We start from the raw sequence: 14963 nt of genomic DNA on the forward strand, positions 1-14963 counted from the left end.
GAGATCTGTCCCAGGGGCAGGGTCTCTTTGATGTAGAAGGTCTCTCCAGAAATGTGCAAGCAGGCACTGGGGGGAATCTTCCTAGCTGTGAACCTGCCTCTTGCCCCACAGGTGTAAGGTATGCCCGCTGACCTTTTTCACCAAGTCTGAGATGCAGATCCACTCCAAGTCGCACACAGAGGCCAAGCCCCACAAGTGCCCGCACTGCTCCAAGTCCTTTGCCAATGCCTCCTACCTGGCCCAGCACCTGCGCATCCACCTGGGTGTCAAGCCCTACCACTGCTCCTACTGTGATAAGTCCTTCCGACAGCTCTCCCACCTCCAGCAGCACACCAGGTGAGTGGCCTGCCTGGTACTGCCTACCGCAGCCCGTTTCAGCTCAGCACCTGTGGTCTGGTGCAGGGAGGAGCAAGGACCTTCTCTAGGTGCCCATTGCCCTCAGGGTCAAGACCAAATTCCTTTGCTTGGCATTTGAGACCTTTTATGATACAGCCCTTGTGGACCTCACTGGCCTTGGCTCTCACTACTGCACCACCCTTCCCACTGTTTCTCATCCCTAGGTCTTTGCATGTGCTGCTTCCTTTACGTGAGACACCCTCCCCTCCTTTACTCTGTTTCTCTGGCCATATCCTATCCATCTCTCAGTCCAGCTTCCTCCAGGAATCCCTCCCTGGTCCCCTGAGCTGGGTAAGGCACCCGGCCTCTGTGTTCCCACAGGCCCTGTGTGTCCCCGTCACAGCAGTGGTAGGCTGTCATGTACTCGCCTGTTTATTTGCCTACCTCTCCCGATACATTGGGAACTCTTGAAGAAAACCGCTTGGTCTCCTCCATTGTCACATCCTCAGTGTGTGGTGTGGCACATAATAAGCATTGAGGCATTTGTTAAATATTTGTGGAAAAAATAGAACTAGTTTTTATAAAGCATAAGATCCATCCACTTAACAGATATTTATCGAGCCTCTACTCTATGCCAGACACAATTCTATGTGCTAAAGATATAACCAGGAACAAAGCAGACAAAAATCCTTGCCCTCATGGGGCTTATAATCTAGTGGAGTTTGTGAGAGGGACATTCAAAGGTATAGATGCTGTAAGGAAAGAAAAGTTTGTGCAGGGGAGTACAGACTTCAGGAAGACTGGCTTACCAAATAAAAATACCATAGGCATGCAAAGAAACAAACCAAAAGTTACCAAGATCAAGCTTCTCTTCTGTTAGAGGGGAAGGAACACTGTTTTCTAACATGATGATTATCATTTCTGTAAGCACTGTCATGTGTTTGCCAGTATCAGCATTGTAAAAGTCTGGGATAAAATTGTTTTTGTTGTGGAGTTTGTTAGTTACAGAAATTGCTCAAGGCTTTCTATTTTGGGGACTAGTGCTGTAGGGAAGGATCCTATTTTTAAATTTTTTTGTTGATTGTTATTTTTGTATTTATGTCCATTGTCTTGTATTTTTTACCTCAAAGTGCAAAATGTTTTGCCTTGTCTATTTCTCTGACTCTGGGGCATGATGTGCAGGCTTGATAGTAAGAAAGAAATGACAGAATGGCAGCAGGGCGGTGTCCATCTATTTTCTCACTCCCATGCCTCCTGAGGCACGGATCTGACCACATAAGTCTGTTTCAGCAGTTTTCTTATTTTGCCATTATTTTGGTTTTTCTTTTTAACTTGGCTGGTTGTATGTTCATAGGTGTATGTAACAAGGTATTGATTAATAAACACAGTCCTCCTGGTCATATGGTTCTTAAAATGAAAGCATGTGATCCAAAGGCTTGAACATTAACTTCTGTCAGGAGATTTAGTAAAGCTCCTGAGTCAGAATTATAATCGTGTGTGTGTGTGTGTGTGTGTGTGTGTGTGTGTGTGTGTGTGTGTGTGTGTGTGTGTGTGTGTGCGCGCGTGTGTGGGAAAAAAAATGTCATATTGTCAGAGATCAGGAACCTAGAACCATCCAATTCACCTCTGTCAGACTGTACCTATGCAACCTGTAACAGTAGGAGTACCCTCTCTTTGGAGAATTCTCAAGTATGTCAGTGTTCGTGGTCTGGCAGGAATTGATGTTTTTTTATAAACTTAAAGGCTGGCATTCTATAAGCAGGGGCAGGTCCAGTCCAGTTTCTAGAAGACCTGGGAAGGTCTCATTGCCAAATACAATGTATAGTCCTTGTTCCTTACTATCAGGCTCATCATCTCATGCCTAATTATATGAGATTTGTCTTTAAATGTGACATTTCTGGCACGGTCATGGGTACAAACTTGATTTATCCAATTATATCCTGTTTGGAAGGAGGACAAATTCCCGTTGAAACTATATACAGAATTTATGATCATGAAAAGAAAAGGGTCTCAGTAAAGTCACCTTGAATATTTTTTAGCAATTATTCTGAGTAGTTTTGTAGAAGAGGCCAGTTACATACGTTGTTTTTAATAGAATTATTATTTTAAGATTTCCTTGATAACATTAATTTATACCTATGTTAAATTTTTGTAGTTCTGTCCCCTACTGCCAGAATTCTGAAGGGTTAGCTGGAACAAGGCACCATTTAAGGAATATTTTATTCCAGTTTGTTAAATATAGCCTCCTAAATTGAGGATTAGAAATAGATCAAAGAAAAAAAGGGTTTTCTCATATGCTCTTTAGAAAATAGAACATTGACCACAGTATAATCAGTTTCATCCAATCTCAGGTAATAATTCCTGTTTCTCTGCTCCTGGGTTAGTTAGTTCACTTTGCAAAGTTGTCTGCTTTTGGACTAGGGACTCTCAATTCCCACCTTGGCTCTGGCAGTGTCAAGTCATGGTGATGATGTCACCTTGGAAGACTGTACCCATTTGTCTATTCCCTGAAGTATGAAGAGCCAAGATTATGTGTTATAGTTCTTTACTGAGGCTATCATTCTTTTGGTGTTTCTTTCATAAGACTCAATTTCTGACCTGCAGCTTGAAGCAGAGGCTTTTAGGCAAGTGTGTGTGTGTTGGGGGGTGGGGGTGGGGATCAGACCTGTTGATAAGATTAAGTGATTTTGATCAATCTATTGTAATAATCAACAATATCAGAACGGAGGAGATTGGAGTCCTCTTTTAAGGTATAATGCATGATCAGTTGTTCATGTTAAGAACATATTATAGGCAGCAAGGGCATTGGACCATCTTCAGGGTCTTTTAATTTATTTCATAAAGCATGAGTTATGATTGTCACTAATGGATAAGGGTATTTTAAATCTAGAGACAGAATCTTTTTAAAGAAATGTCTTTGTTGATGCTTACCGTGCCAGTCCTCTGTATTAAAATAGTTTTTTGTCTACCTTAAAAAGTGCTCAAAACATATATATTTATATTACATATTATATACTTCATATATTTACATATGTATAAAATCAGCCCAGGAAGATCGAGCTTCTCTTCTTTTGATTTGCCAACTTTCTTTTACTACATACTTCATTGGGCCGCTCTCACTCTCAAGTTTGGCTAATTAGAAAGATAGAATATAGAATACAAAACAAGCCCAATCGTTCTGAGCATCCCCCTTTTTGTAAAGTCGGGGATCAAATCTTTGGTGTTCCTGAGTGGCCATCTGGAAACTCTAAGAGCATTTGCATGTGAAAGACACCTTGACAGTTTTATTATTCTGAATTAGGGGCCTGGATTTTAGAAAGGCAATAGCACAAAGTTGACAGAATTGGCAATATAGGAGCATCAGTCTAGTTGCAAATAAACACAGTAGCAAGTAATCATAATTATTAAGAATTCTGTTTTTTTTCAGAAGCAGACATTGTTTAAAAATAATCATTTAAGAACACGACCAAGGAAAGCAACAAAAATTCAACAGGCCCTGGAAGGAAAGTATTTTGCCAGATGTTTCTTGACCCAGGGATTGCTCTCTATTCCTGAGGGCACAAATTTTTTTCTCTCTTTTTTTCTTTTGAGTGATTTGAGTTCATAATGGCAGGAGACCAAATAAACAACCTAAGAGGATTCTATCAACATTCGGAAGACAATTTATAAGTCACTAGGCACTGGCACATATAATTAAACTGATGTGTCCTAACCCAGTAGCAGAGAGGCGAGTGTCCCAAATGCCCCAAAGTCCCAGAATTCTTTAGACAAACAGACAAACAAAAAGCCAAACCTAAAGAAGCAACCAAATTCCAGATTCCTTGTTTTCTGTTATTCAACAGAGACCCTTTCCTGTTTTTTTGTCCTTTGGCAGAGAAGCCATCAAATCATATAATCAAATCCATCTTCCCAACATTATTGCTACTAACGAAGGGAAGAAAAGAAGGTCATGTCCAAAATAGTACGAGGCCTGGTCAAGTGACAGACGTAGCGTTAGAAAGAGGGTGAGCAAGATCCATCCTAGGAGTCGTAAAAGACGTGCCTGGGAGCACTTGGAGTGACGGAGTTAGTGGCGCTGGTGAATCTGAGGCATCTCAGTGGGACCTGCAGCGTGAACCTAAGGCACACAAGTAAAGTAGGTGACTTGCAACGTGTTGCACAAGTCCAGACTTCAGAAGGTTCAGCCCACTAAGTAATCAATACCACATGTACGTACAGAGAAAATGAGAATCTTCTGTTATAGTCAGCCTGTTCTTGGTGGTAAAGCAGCAGTTGTCTCATGCAATTAGCACGTGTGTAAAGGTCCTCACATATCTGCAGATACCGCAATGCAAAAGTCAGGGACAAATTGTTCTGGGAGGGAGTAAGTTATAAGAAAGGGCTCAAAGTTGTGTCTATTTGTGGAGCTAGTGCTAGACAGAGTGACTCTGGATTTGTTTGTTTATTCCAAGATGCAGTGTTTTTGTTTTTGTTCTTTTCCTGGCTGTGTGACGTTGTGCGCATGTGCCATGATAATGACATGGTGGGGGGAAGGTGTCATTTTATTTTATCAAGTCTGTTGTTAGTAGTGGTAATAATAACACAACAGCAACAACGTCTCCTTGTCAAAGAGCTACTATGGGCCTGGCTCTGTGTAAGGTGCTTTGCCATACAGGTCCTGTACAGTGTGAATTCGTATTTCTTCATTAGAGACCATGAGTTTGAAGGACGCCATGGAGGGGGAATCATCTCAAAGAATGTAACTTTCACTCTACCATGGTTTTGGTTACAAAGCACAAGATGGCTTAAGGCTTTCAGTATCATGTCAAGTTCAGTACCTGAGAAATAAATGAAAAGTAATAACTAACAAATTCTTAACAATTGTATTTAAATATTGAATAAATTCCCTCTTTGTCATTTTGCACAAATTGCTTGTCTTAAATAGAAATTAATGTATTAAAAACTAACACTGCAAAACTGTTTTATGAACACCATTTACATGGAGTCATTTAATTCTTACAATTCTGATAATTTTTATTATTATACCCATTTTAGAGATGAGAAGACTGGGACTTAAGGAAGCAAAGTCACTTACTAAGGTCACTGAGCTGAGGTAGCAGAAGTGAGATCCCAGCGTAGCACACCAAGGAGCACCCTGCACTGCAGAAAGCAGGAAGGGATTGGGATGTCAGGCTGCAGAAGAAGGTCACATGCAGGGGAGGTAGCAGGCAAAAGCAGAGCAAGCCTGTGGGGCCCCGGGTGGGACTGGAGCAGTGGGGCGGGGTCAGTCCAGGGAAACTGGTTTCTGCTCGGCTTCCCTGTGCTGCCTCACGGAGAATGGCTGCCTGGATTCAGGGGTGAGCTTCCCATCACCACAGATGTGGGAGCCAGGGCTGGGTGCTCCCCTAGAGGAAAGATACCCTGCAAAGAGAGGATTCCAACATTAGAGTGGAGAGCTGGGACCTGACTTGGAATTCGGGGACTGAAGACGAGGACTTTGTGTGCCGTGGGAACAGGCAGCTTGGTCCTTCATGTGCCAACAGCCACTCCCTGAAGCCCTTTCTGAGCTTGCCCAGTGCTGGGGGCCATGCATGGAGACAGATCAGTGGTCAGAGGCTGGCTCAGGCTAAAGAAACTGCCCCTCTGACCTGGGAGGCTGGCAGATGTGGAAACTTCCATGAGGTGTGAGGTGGAGGCTGGGGAGGACCGTCCAGGTTGAGTGTTGAAGGGTCCACAGCCCTCCCTTGTCAGAGGGAGAAGGACATTCTGTCTGGGAAGGCTCAGAGGCTTGAACAGTGGCTCTGAGGCTTGCTGGGGATGCATCTGCATGCATGGGGGGAGGTTGTAGGTGCCCTGCCGGGGAGTGTGGTAGCAGAAAAGGAGGCTTTAGAAACTGAGGCCACAGTGTGAAGGGTCTTGAAAGCTGGGACAAAGGCTTTGGACTCTGTCCTGGAAAAAGAGGGAGACAGTGGAGGTTGCAAAGCAGGGCTGTGACCAGGTCAGTCCCTGCGGCTGCTGCCATGGCCAAGGTCAGGCAGGGAGAAGCTGAGGCTGAGAATCCAGAGAGGAGGGGGGCAGTTGTTTTACTTGGACGGGAGGAGGCCAGAGGGGCAGTTTGCTGGTCAAGAGGGCTTGGCTGAGTCCCTGAGGAAGGATCTGAGGTCCCCAGGGGACTGTTGGTCAGTGGTCCACAAGCATTCATGAAGTATGCCTCAGGAATGGAAGTTGTTGATTATGTGGAGCATATTTCTGTTGTCAATGATGGACTTCAGAGAGAGAGCTGACCTTCCTTCATTCAGTCTACAGCTGTTTCTGGAGTCCTCTCTGTATTGAGCCAATGCCAGGGACTGGGGCGATGGTGGTGAATGAGACCAAGCGAGTTCTTGCTTTCACAGAGGCAGCCCAGACACAGTGACCAGACATGGGCAGGATTAGTACCGTGTGCTTGCTCCTGGGAAGGGGATGTCCGCGGTGCTGGAGGGTGGGCTGCAGGGGCCTGACCTCGTCTGGGAGTCAGAGAAGGCTGTCTGATGAAGGGGCTTCTATGCTAAGGACAGGAGTGTGGGTTTTAGCCAGGTGTCAGCTGAGGGAAAAGTGTGCCTGGCAGAGGGAAGAGTGTGGATGAAGGACCAGAGGCAGGAAAGAGCTCAGAACGCTTCAGGTGCTGGTGGGAGGCCTGTGGGCTGGGCTTAGGGGCTGGGGAAGGAGTGACCTGAGAAGCAGTGGGAGGAGAGGACTCTGGAGTGGGGTCTGGTGGGGTTTAAAACAAAAGCAGTGCCTGTCCTGCATACCCTTTGACCCCTTTGCCACCTGACTCCTGACCAAGTGGACTCCACAACCCTGGAGGGGAACGAGGATGGGACAGAATTGAAGGGATGCTGGCATCAGGCGGAGTTGGTCCAGGTAGCTCTGAAGTTCCTTCCACTGTAGAAACAGGGTGCAGTAGCCTGGGATGATGTCCCCAGACATGTGACACCCAGAAATGTGCAGGCAGAACAGGGCTTTTCAGAACGGGGCCAGCCCAACTCTACTTGGCACGTCTAGGTGCAGTCTGTGGGCCAGGCCCTGGGCCTTGTGCCTAAGGCTGGAATCTGTCCCTGCCCTCGGGATTCCCCATGTAGTAGAGGGAAAAGACATGGGCAGCCCTGAGAATCCAGTGGGGTCCGTGTCGTGACAAGGAGCTGTGATGTGCAGGGGCTCGGAGCCTAGGAGGTGGGGTGAGCGGCATGCACAGGGGAGGCTCCTCTGAGCCCACTCTGATGGGTTGGGAGGGACAAGTTGACGTTTGGCAGGCAGGGGAACAGGGCGGCCTCCTGCTCAGGATGCAGCAGAGGCGTGGTGCATCCTGAGCAGAGGCATGCTGGGCAGAGGTGTGCTGGGGAGAACCATAGACATGGTTGCCAGGTGAGAAAGAGTTCTCTGGCTAGGATGTAGGGTGCGTGACAGCAGGGAAGTGAGGCTGGAGCCCCCAGGAAGGCCTTGGAGATTAGGCCTTTGGACTGTCAGTATTGGTGATGGCAGCCAACGTCGTGGGCTTATTGATAGCAGGGAGTGTTTTTATTCAGCCCTGAGTCCCTAAGTGCAGCACTGGGCCTGGCTGAAGGGACGTTGGTTTCTTTGATGAGTTTGTTGATGGGCAGAGCAAACCCAGTCAGCGCGATGGGCTGGGGCGTTGGAGGGGAGGAGCGGACGCTGTTTGGCCAAATCTGGACCTTCCCTCCACTTCACGCTCCCTGGCAAGTTAGGAAAACAAGGTTCAGGCCCAGCTGGCATTTCCTGGCCAATCTGCTTGGCACAGAGGACTTGCCAGAAAAGGTGATTCAGGACAAGGCCAGGGGTCAGCGCAAAGGCTGGCGCGTGGAGAGCAGAGCGGGCCGCCGTACGTGGGCAGTCCCCGTCATCTCTCAGCCCTCTGCTCTGCCCACCTGGGCTGCTGGACAAGGACAAGCTTGTCACTGCTCCCATGTCACCTTCTCAGTGGCTCCCTGCGCCCTTTAGAACTGCAACCCCCCATCCCTGGCACTCACGGTCCCCCTCACTGTGTTCTGTTCTTTCCCACAGCACTTACTACTTTCTACACCTGATTTCTGTACTTATTTCATGTTTTCTGTTTGTTTCCACCAGGCAGTGGTTTTTGTCTGTTTTGTTCACTGATATACTCCAAGTACCTAGCATGCTGCCTGGCACATGGGTGCCTTCTGTAGTAAATGTTGAGTGAACAAATAACAGCAGCAAACGTTTATTGAGTGCTGATCTTGTGCCAACACTAGGCTGAGCCCCTCACACATATTATCTTTTGTAATTTTCAGAAAGCCTGTTGAGGTAGGGACTGTAGTTTTATACCCATTTTGTAGATGAGGAAACTGAGGCTCAGTGATTTTCCCAAGGTCACCCACCTGGTAAATAGTGGAGCCAGGATGAGAACCTAGGAAAGGGGGTACAAAATGAGCTTCCAGGAAGGACACAGAGGGGCTGGGCGTCAGTGCCGCACTGTCCTGTATTTTCTCAGTCATCGGAGTGACTGTGTATCCCTCATGGACGTGGGCCTGACCTGGGGAAGGGGCCAATTAGAGGGAGATGTCTCCTTAGGGAAGGAGGCAGGGTGGGCAGGAAGGTCCTGCTAAAGCTGTGAATCTGTGTTCTTTTCAACGGGTGGTCTGCAGGGTGGGTTTTTTAGAAAGAGGGACAGAATGCAGTCAAAGGAAGCCCCGTACGATGAGCTGAAGGCCTGGGCCGGGTCTCTGAGTGAGTGCTGGTGGTGGGTGGGGGGCAAAAGGGACCTGTGAGGAGTGGGGTGGCTCTGGGGTCATCACTCCCCCTAGAGGATGGAATCCCCCAGCATCCCGGTGAGAATCTCCCTCATCTGAGCCCACCTGAGTTACCACCCCACCTGGCCTGCTGGTCAGAGTGGCAGTGAAGGTCAGAGAAGGAAGAAGGAGATGGTGGCATTTGCAGTGTCCAGCTCTTGCCTGGGGCTCATTCTTAGTCACTGGGGAGAGTGGGGACTGAGAAGCTAGGGCTAGAGATGTGGCCCAGGCCAGCCAAGGGCTTGGGGACTGGAGCTGGTCCAGCGGTATGTGTCAGGGACCTCCACCTTATTGGGCTGCCCATTGCAGAATCCACACGGGCGACAGACCCTACAAGTGCCCACATCCTGGCTGCGAAAAAGCTTTCACTCAGCTCTCCAACCTCCAGGTGAGTGCCTGCCTGCCTTCCGCCCACCTGGTGCCCAGCTGCCTCACCCCTCCAGAGGGAGCATAAGAAGGGGGTGGGGCTGGGGGAGCCCTGCTCTCTCATGACCCCCTGCTGTGCTCCCCGCAGTCTCACCAGCGCCAGCACAACAAGGACAAGCCCTACAAGTGTCCCAACTGCTACCGGGCCTACTCGGACTCCGCCTCCCTGCAGATCCACCTCTCGGCCCATGCCATCAAGCACGCCAAGGCTTACTGCTGCAGCATGTGCGGGCGGGCCTACACCTCGGTGAGTGCCGGCCGCGCCTGGGCCCTGCAGGAGCCTCTTCTCCTTCCTGAGCCTCAGCTACCTCCTCCGCCTCAGATCTGTGCCCACCCACTCTCCCCATGTTCCAGACAAAGAAATAGAGGCCCAGAGAGGGGAACTGACTCCCCAGATCACAGGGAATGGCAGGGCCAGGGCTTCTGCTTCCCACTTCTGTTTTTGGCTGCCCTGGCCGAGCTCCCAGCCTCTCCCCTGCCTTTAGCCTGGGCTCCCGAGGCAATACTCAGGCAGTGGTGGGTGGGGGCCTGGCACCCTGCTCTCCAGACCCCAGGAGAGAGAAGAGCCTCAGCTCTGGGGAAGCTGCAATCCCCATTATGACCACAAGGTGGCACAGTGACTTGGCCCAGAGCCACCCTCATCTCAGGGAAGGCCTGAATAGCGCCAGAAAAAGGCATCACATCCAGAGCCCTGTCCCTGGGTGGGAAATTCTCCAAACGAGGGCCTTTTGGTACCCAGAAGTGCCTTTCGGCATCCAGGTGAGTCACTTGTGTGTATACTCTTGTTAATGAAATATTCTGGTTAACAGACCCACGTATACTCCAACATAGAGATCACTGAGCCTCAATTTCCTCATCTGTAAAATGGATTAACTCATAGGGCTATTGGCTGGCAGAGTAGTGCCTAATAAACCTAAGCTAGTACAATTATTCCTTTCAGAGTTTACTGAACACTTAGGCTAGTTGTTTGGGAATCAGGATGAACAAAACACATACTTTTTGCCTCCAGAGAGGTTAGAAACTGCTGTTGGAGATAGGTATTAAACAAGTAACCACACAAATAAATATTTGGCAAAAATATTTGGGAAAAAAATGGCAAATTGTGGTAATTGCTCTAAAGCAGAGTTTCTCAACCCTAGTCCATGTTGACATTTGGGCAGGACATTTGTTATAAAGGGCTGTCCTATGCATGGGAGGATATTTAGCAACACCGCTGGCCTCTACCCACTAGATGCCAGTAGCAACCCCCTCCCCAAGTTGTGACAACCAAAAATGTCTCCACACTTTGCCAAATGTCCCCTGGGGGGCAGAACTGCCTCTGGTTGAGAATCACAGCTCTAAAGGAAAAGCATGTTTTAAAAGACAGCAGCAGGGTGGACACTGAGGAGGTGGGAAGGGGGTGGGCCATCTGAGAAAGGATAATTAGATGAGGAGGAGAAGGAAGGGAGGAAGGGAAGGAAACTTACGTGCAGGGGAACAGTGAGTGCAAACGCCCTGAGGTGGAACAAACTTGGTGTGTTGCAGGAACTGAAAGAAAGTTAGATCATGCAGGGCTTGGGCCCTGTGAAGGAGTTTGGATATTTTTCCAAATGGAATGGGAAGCCAGTGGGAGGGGACCATCAGAGGGAAAGTATTTTTGAAAGGTCAGGCTGGCTGGAGGGGACTCATGGATTGTAGGTGGGGTAGTTGGCAGTATTTGTGAGGTGCCAGCCAGGGCTGCTGCTTCTCAGTGCTGAGTACGTGACATTTATCCTTCCCTGGAGTTGAAGGGGCAGGAGAGCTGCGAGGCTGAGAAGACAGAACCTGCAGGGTGAGGGCCCCGAGGGGATGTGTGGTGGGGGAGCCCCTACTTGGCTGCTGGTCTTCGGTCGGTCCTTGCCCCTCTCCAAGCCTCAAGTTCTCGATACTCCCCATGCCATCAACTAATCCTGCCTCATCCAAACCCTATTTTTTAAAGTAAAACCCAGACATCATATCATTTCATCTGTAAAAATTTGACTTTGTGTCTCTAAAAGACTCCTTTTTTGGAATATGTCCATAATACCTTTATAATACCTAAAAATAATTAACCAAAGTCCTTCTCCTTCTTATCAAACATCCAGTCAGCATTCACATTTTCGTGTCTCATGAATACCATAATTTTATTTATTTACAATATTATTTTTTAATCAAGGTCCAAACAAGTTGTACATTGTACTGGGTCAATATATTTTTCATCTACAGCTCCCCCACCACCCTTTTTTATCTTTGCTATTTATTTGTTGAAGAACAGTTTCCTAGCTTGGATTTTGCTGAATGCTTCCCTCTGGTATCATTTAATAGCATGTTGCTACCACATTTGAGAGGTTCCTCTGCCGGATTCTAAGCATATTGAGGTATGAGGCCAAGGAATGGCAGGTGGGGGCCCAGAGTACCACCTCTGTTCCTGGTAGAGACCAGTGAGAGGGCCTGTGGCCTGCAGTGAGCCCTGGGTCACCTCGCCCACTCAGTCAGGGTGCCTCAGGTCATACGTAGCAGGACCAGTGGGGGGCTTACGGCTAGCTTCTCCCCAAGGGAAGATCGAGTGAGGGGATGCAGAGGCCAGGAGTCCCGCCACCACCCAGAATGAAATGTAGAGACAGGGGAAGGAGTGGTCCCTCCACTCTTACTGCATGCTGAGGGCTTTATTCATATCACCATGACAACCCTTCCCCATCCCTGCTTACAGAGGAGGAAACTGAGGCTTAGAGGGATGAGATGACTTGTCCAAGTTCCCACTATTAAGAAATGACAGAAGGAGGCTCAAATCCTGGTCTACTGCCTCACCTTCACTGGGATAGCTAGCCAGATGTGGGCGCTATGCTCAATTTGGCAGGCAGGGCTAAGGTTCAGCCAGTATACCCCTCTACAGCCAGTGGGTAAAGGGCTGCTGGCTGGGGCCTCGGAAGTCTCAAGTGGGCCCTGCGAAGGGACAAGCTTGGTGCCTGTCAGTTCTCCAGCCAGCACTCTGGGAGCTCAGACTCCAGCAAGTGAGCCAGCACTCACCCCTGGCAGCAATGCAGTACCCCTAGTCAATCCCAGATGCTCATTTAACCCCCAAAGCTGTGGCTGCCCACCGCCCACAGACCCCCCTACCAAGGAGCCCCTCAGTGGCCGCCTATGGGAACTGCAACCTCTTCTGCCTCCCTTACCTGTAGTTACATGTTCTGAATCTCGACCCTGCCCACAGGAGACCTACCTGATGAAGCACATGTCCAAACACACGGTGGTGGAGCACCTGGTGAGCCATCACTCGCCCCAGAGGACGGAATCCCCCGGTATCCCGGTGCGAATCTCCCTCATCTGAGCCCACCCGAGGCACTGCCCCGCCTGGCCCACTGGCAGACACAGACCCAGGCAGCACCAGGCCCCGACACCCTCCAGGGGCCCTCCAGGATCGCCGAGCTCTCTCATGACCTTCCCAGCCTTCCAGAAAGCTTGGTCCACAGAAGCCCTGCCTGGTTCTGCTCTGGGGGTGGCCAGGCCAACTGCAAGATTCTGGACCGTTTTGGTGGCATCCAAAGACGATCTCAGAGCACTTTGAACCTCTCTGTTGGGTTTTCTTTTTGTTCCCCACCCTTCACTTGCTTCACTGTTTTTTTTTTGTTGTTGTTGTTTGTTTTTTGTTTTATAAGTTTGTTTTGGAAATAACAAAAAAGATATTTATTGGCCAGGAAGCTGGTGCTGCTAAGACCGAGAAATTAAAAGAATCAAGCAGATGGATGCAGAGAACCAGAGGGCAGTGTGGGACCTTCTCTTGCCATGGCCTCAGGTCTCGAGGGAAGGCTCAGGCCTGGGTTTCTGGACTGCAAAGGGGACCCCCCCAGGTGGGAGGGGGCAGGAGGCAGCTGGAGTGAGCCCCTCACCCCTGGGTGCTCAGCTCGTACCTCTCGAGCTGAGCCCTGGGCATCACTGAGCAGAGGGATACGGCAGCTACCAGGGCTGTCCGGGCTTCAGGAGGCAGAAACGAGAGGGGCAGGGAGATCTGCAGGACCAAAGGGTGCAGTGATGGGCTGGGTGGCGGGCCCAGGGAAATGGGGTGAGAGTGGGCTGGGTAAGACCTGGTCCCTTTCTGCTGCCCTGAAGACCACCCCAGTCTACCTCGGTGCTGGCCAGGAAACCTATAGGCTACCTCTCCCGCCATCCCAGACTGTGGGCAGGGGGATGGGGAGGGAGTGGGCCTGGGGCTAGGACCCCCCTCCAGAATTTCCTCCAGATGGGGGCAGTGCCCAGGGAGGGGTCGTTTGTCTTCCCTGCCATGGAGGGGGAATCCCCAGCCCAGGCCCTAGGCCCTAGGCCCCTCGGCAGGGAAGGGATCCTCGGGGAGGAGGGTCCCAGGAGCAGACTCTGCCCCCAGCCCCCACAGACACACCCAATCTGAAAGCCATGCGTGTCCATGTATATAGGAACCATGTACAGAGCCCGGAGAAGCCCCCCACATCCCCCCGGGAAAAAAAGAAAACTAGACAGAAACTCATCTATATATTCTGTATCTGGAGTTCCGTTTTGAATATTAACTGTGTTATTTTTATACACTTTTTAAGCCTTAACTCGCCTTTGATTTACCAGTTTAACGTTTCCTGGGGTTTCTTTTCCCATGGGGTTCTCTGCCCCGACCCCCACCCCTTTGTTTGACTTGCGTCGTCTGATACTCAGTATTGTAGCTTTTTGTCCGCATGTTACTACCCTGTAAATATGCTGTTATACATATTGTTAACACCCCTTTGCTTTTTTCTATGGGACCTCCAGGCCACCGTATTTAGAACTAGTTACCTTATTAAAAAAGAGAAAACAGTCATTGGCTTCTCAGTCTGCATTTTGGTGGCAGGGAGGTGAGGGCAGGTGCCCCTGAGACACTTCAGAAAAGAAGTTTTGCATTCTATTTAAACAAGGGGATGGGGAGCAAAATAAAAGTCAGATATGGGGGGACAACACTAAAGGGGGCAAGAAACAAAGGAATTACAAACCCTCTGCTCTTTGTATTTCTCTGTTGTGAAGAATAAACTGTACCTGCACCCGGGTGGCGGTGGTGTGTGGTGTGCTCTGTGCGAGGGCAGGGCTGGGGGGCACCTTTCCACGGCTCCTCTCCCCTCCCCCGCCCCCCAGCTCGGGGAAGGAAGGAAATGGTCCCTCTCTGGGAGCCTGCCTTGCTCCACGGGCTGAGCTGAGTGCTTTAGTTGACTGCCTCACAAGTCCCCTAAAAGTAGCAAACCAAGGGAGGCTTTTGGCTGAGGATCAGGCTGCAGTGAAATGGCAGGGTATGTCTAGTTTTGAAGTCTGTTTAGATGTACTGGGTCCACCAATGAGTCTCACTTCCCCTGCTCCCCAAGGGGCACTCCAACCCTTTGGGGGATCCATCATCAGTGCTTGATTTATGGAAGCTATTCTAGTGATTGG

General features: G+C 49.4%; 1 protein-coding gene across 3 annotated transcripts in view; it reads left to right on the forward strand.

Annotated features, from left to right (window-relative positions):
- ZNF362 (zinc finger protein 362) overlaps nucleotides 1–14586 on the forward strand; it is a 37977-nt gene extending 23391 nt beyond the window's left edge. For all 3 annotated transcript variants that reach the window (XM_063105401.1, XM_063105403.1, XM_063105402.1), the window contains 4 exons: nucleotides 112–336; nucleotides 9432–9510; nucleotides 9637–9795; nucleotides 12757–14586. In XM_063105401.1, coding sequence (XP_062961471.1) covers nucleotides 112–336; nucleotides 9432–9510; nucleotides 9637–9795; nucleotides 12757–12873 — 580 coding nt within the window. In that variant the 3' untranslated portion in view covers nucleotides 12874–14586. The remainder of the gene's footprint in view (nucleotides 1–111; nucleotides 337–9431; nucleotides 9511–9636; nucleotides 9796–12756) is intronic.
- The last annotated feature ends 377 nt before the right edge of the window (nucleotides 14587–14963 follow it).

This window comes from Cynocephalus volans, chromosome 8, assembly GCF_027409185.1.
Source record: "Cynocephalus volans isolate mCynVol1 chromosome 8, mCynVol1.pri, whole genome shotgun sequence".
Classification (NCBI taxonomy): Eukaryota; Metazoa; Chordata; class Mammalia; order Dermoptera; family Cynocephalidae; genus Cynocephalus; species Cynocephalus volans.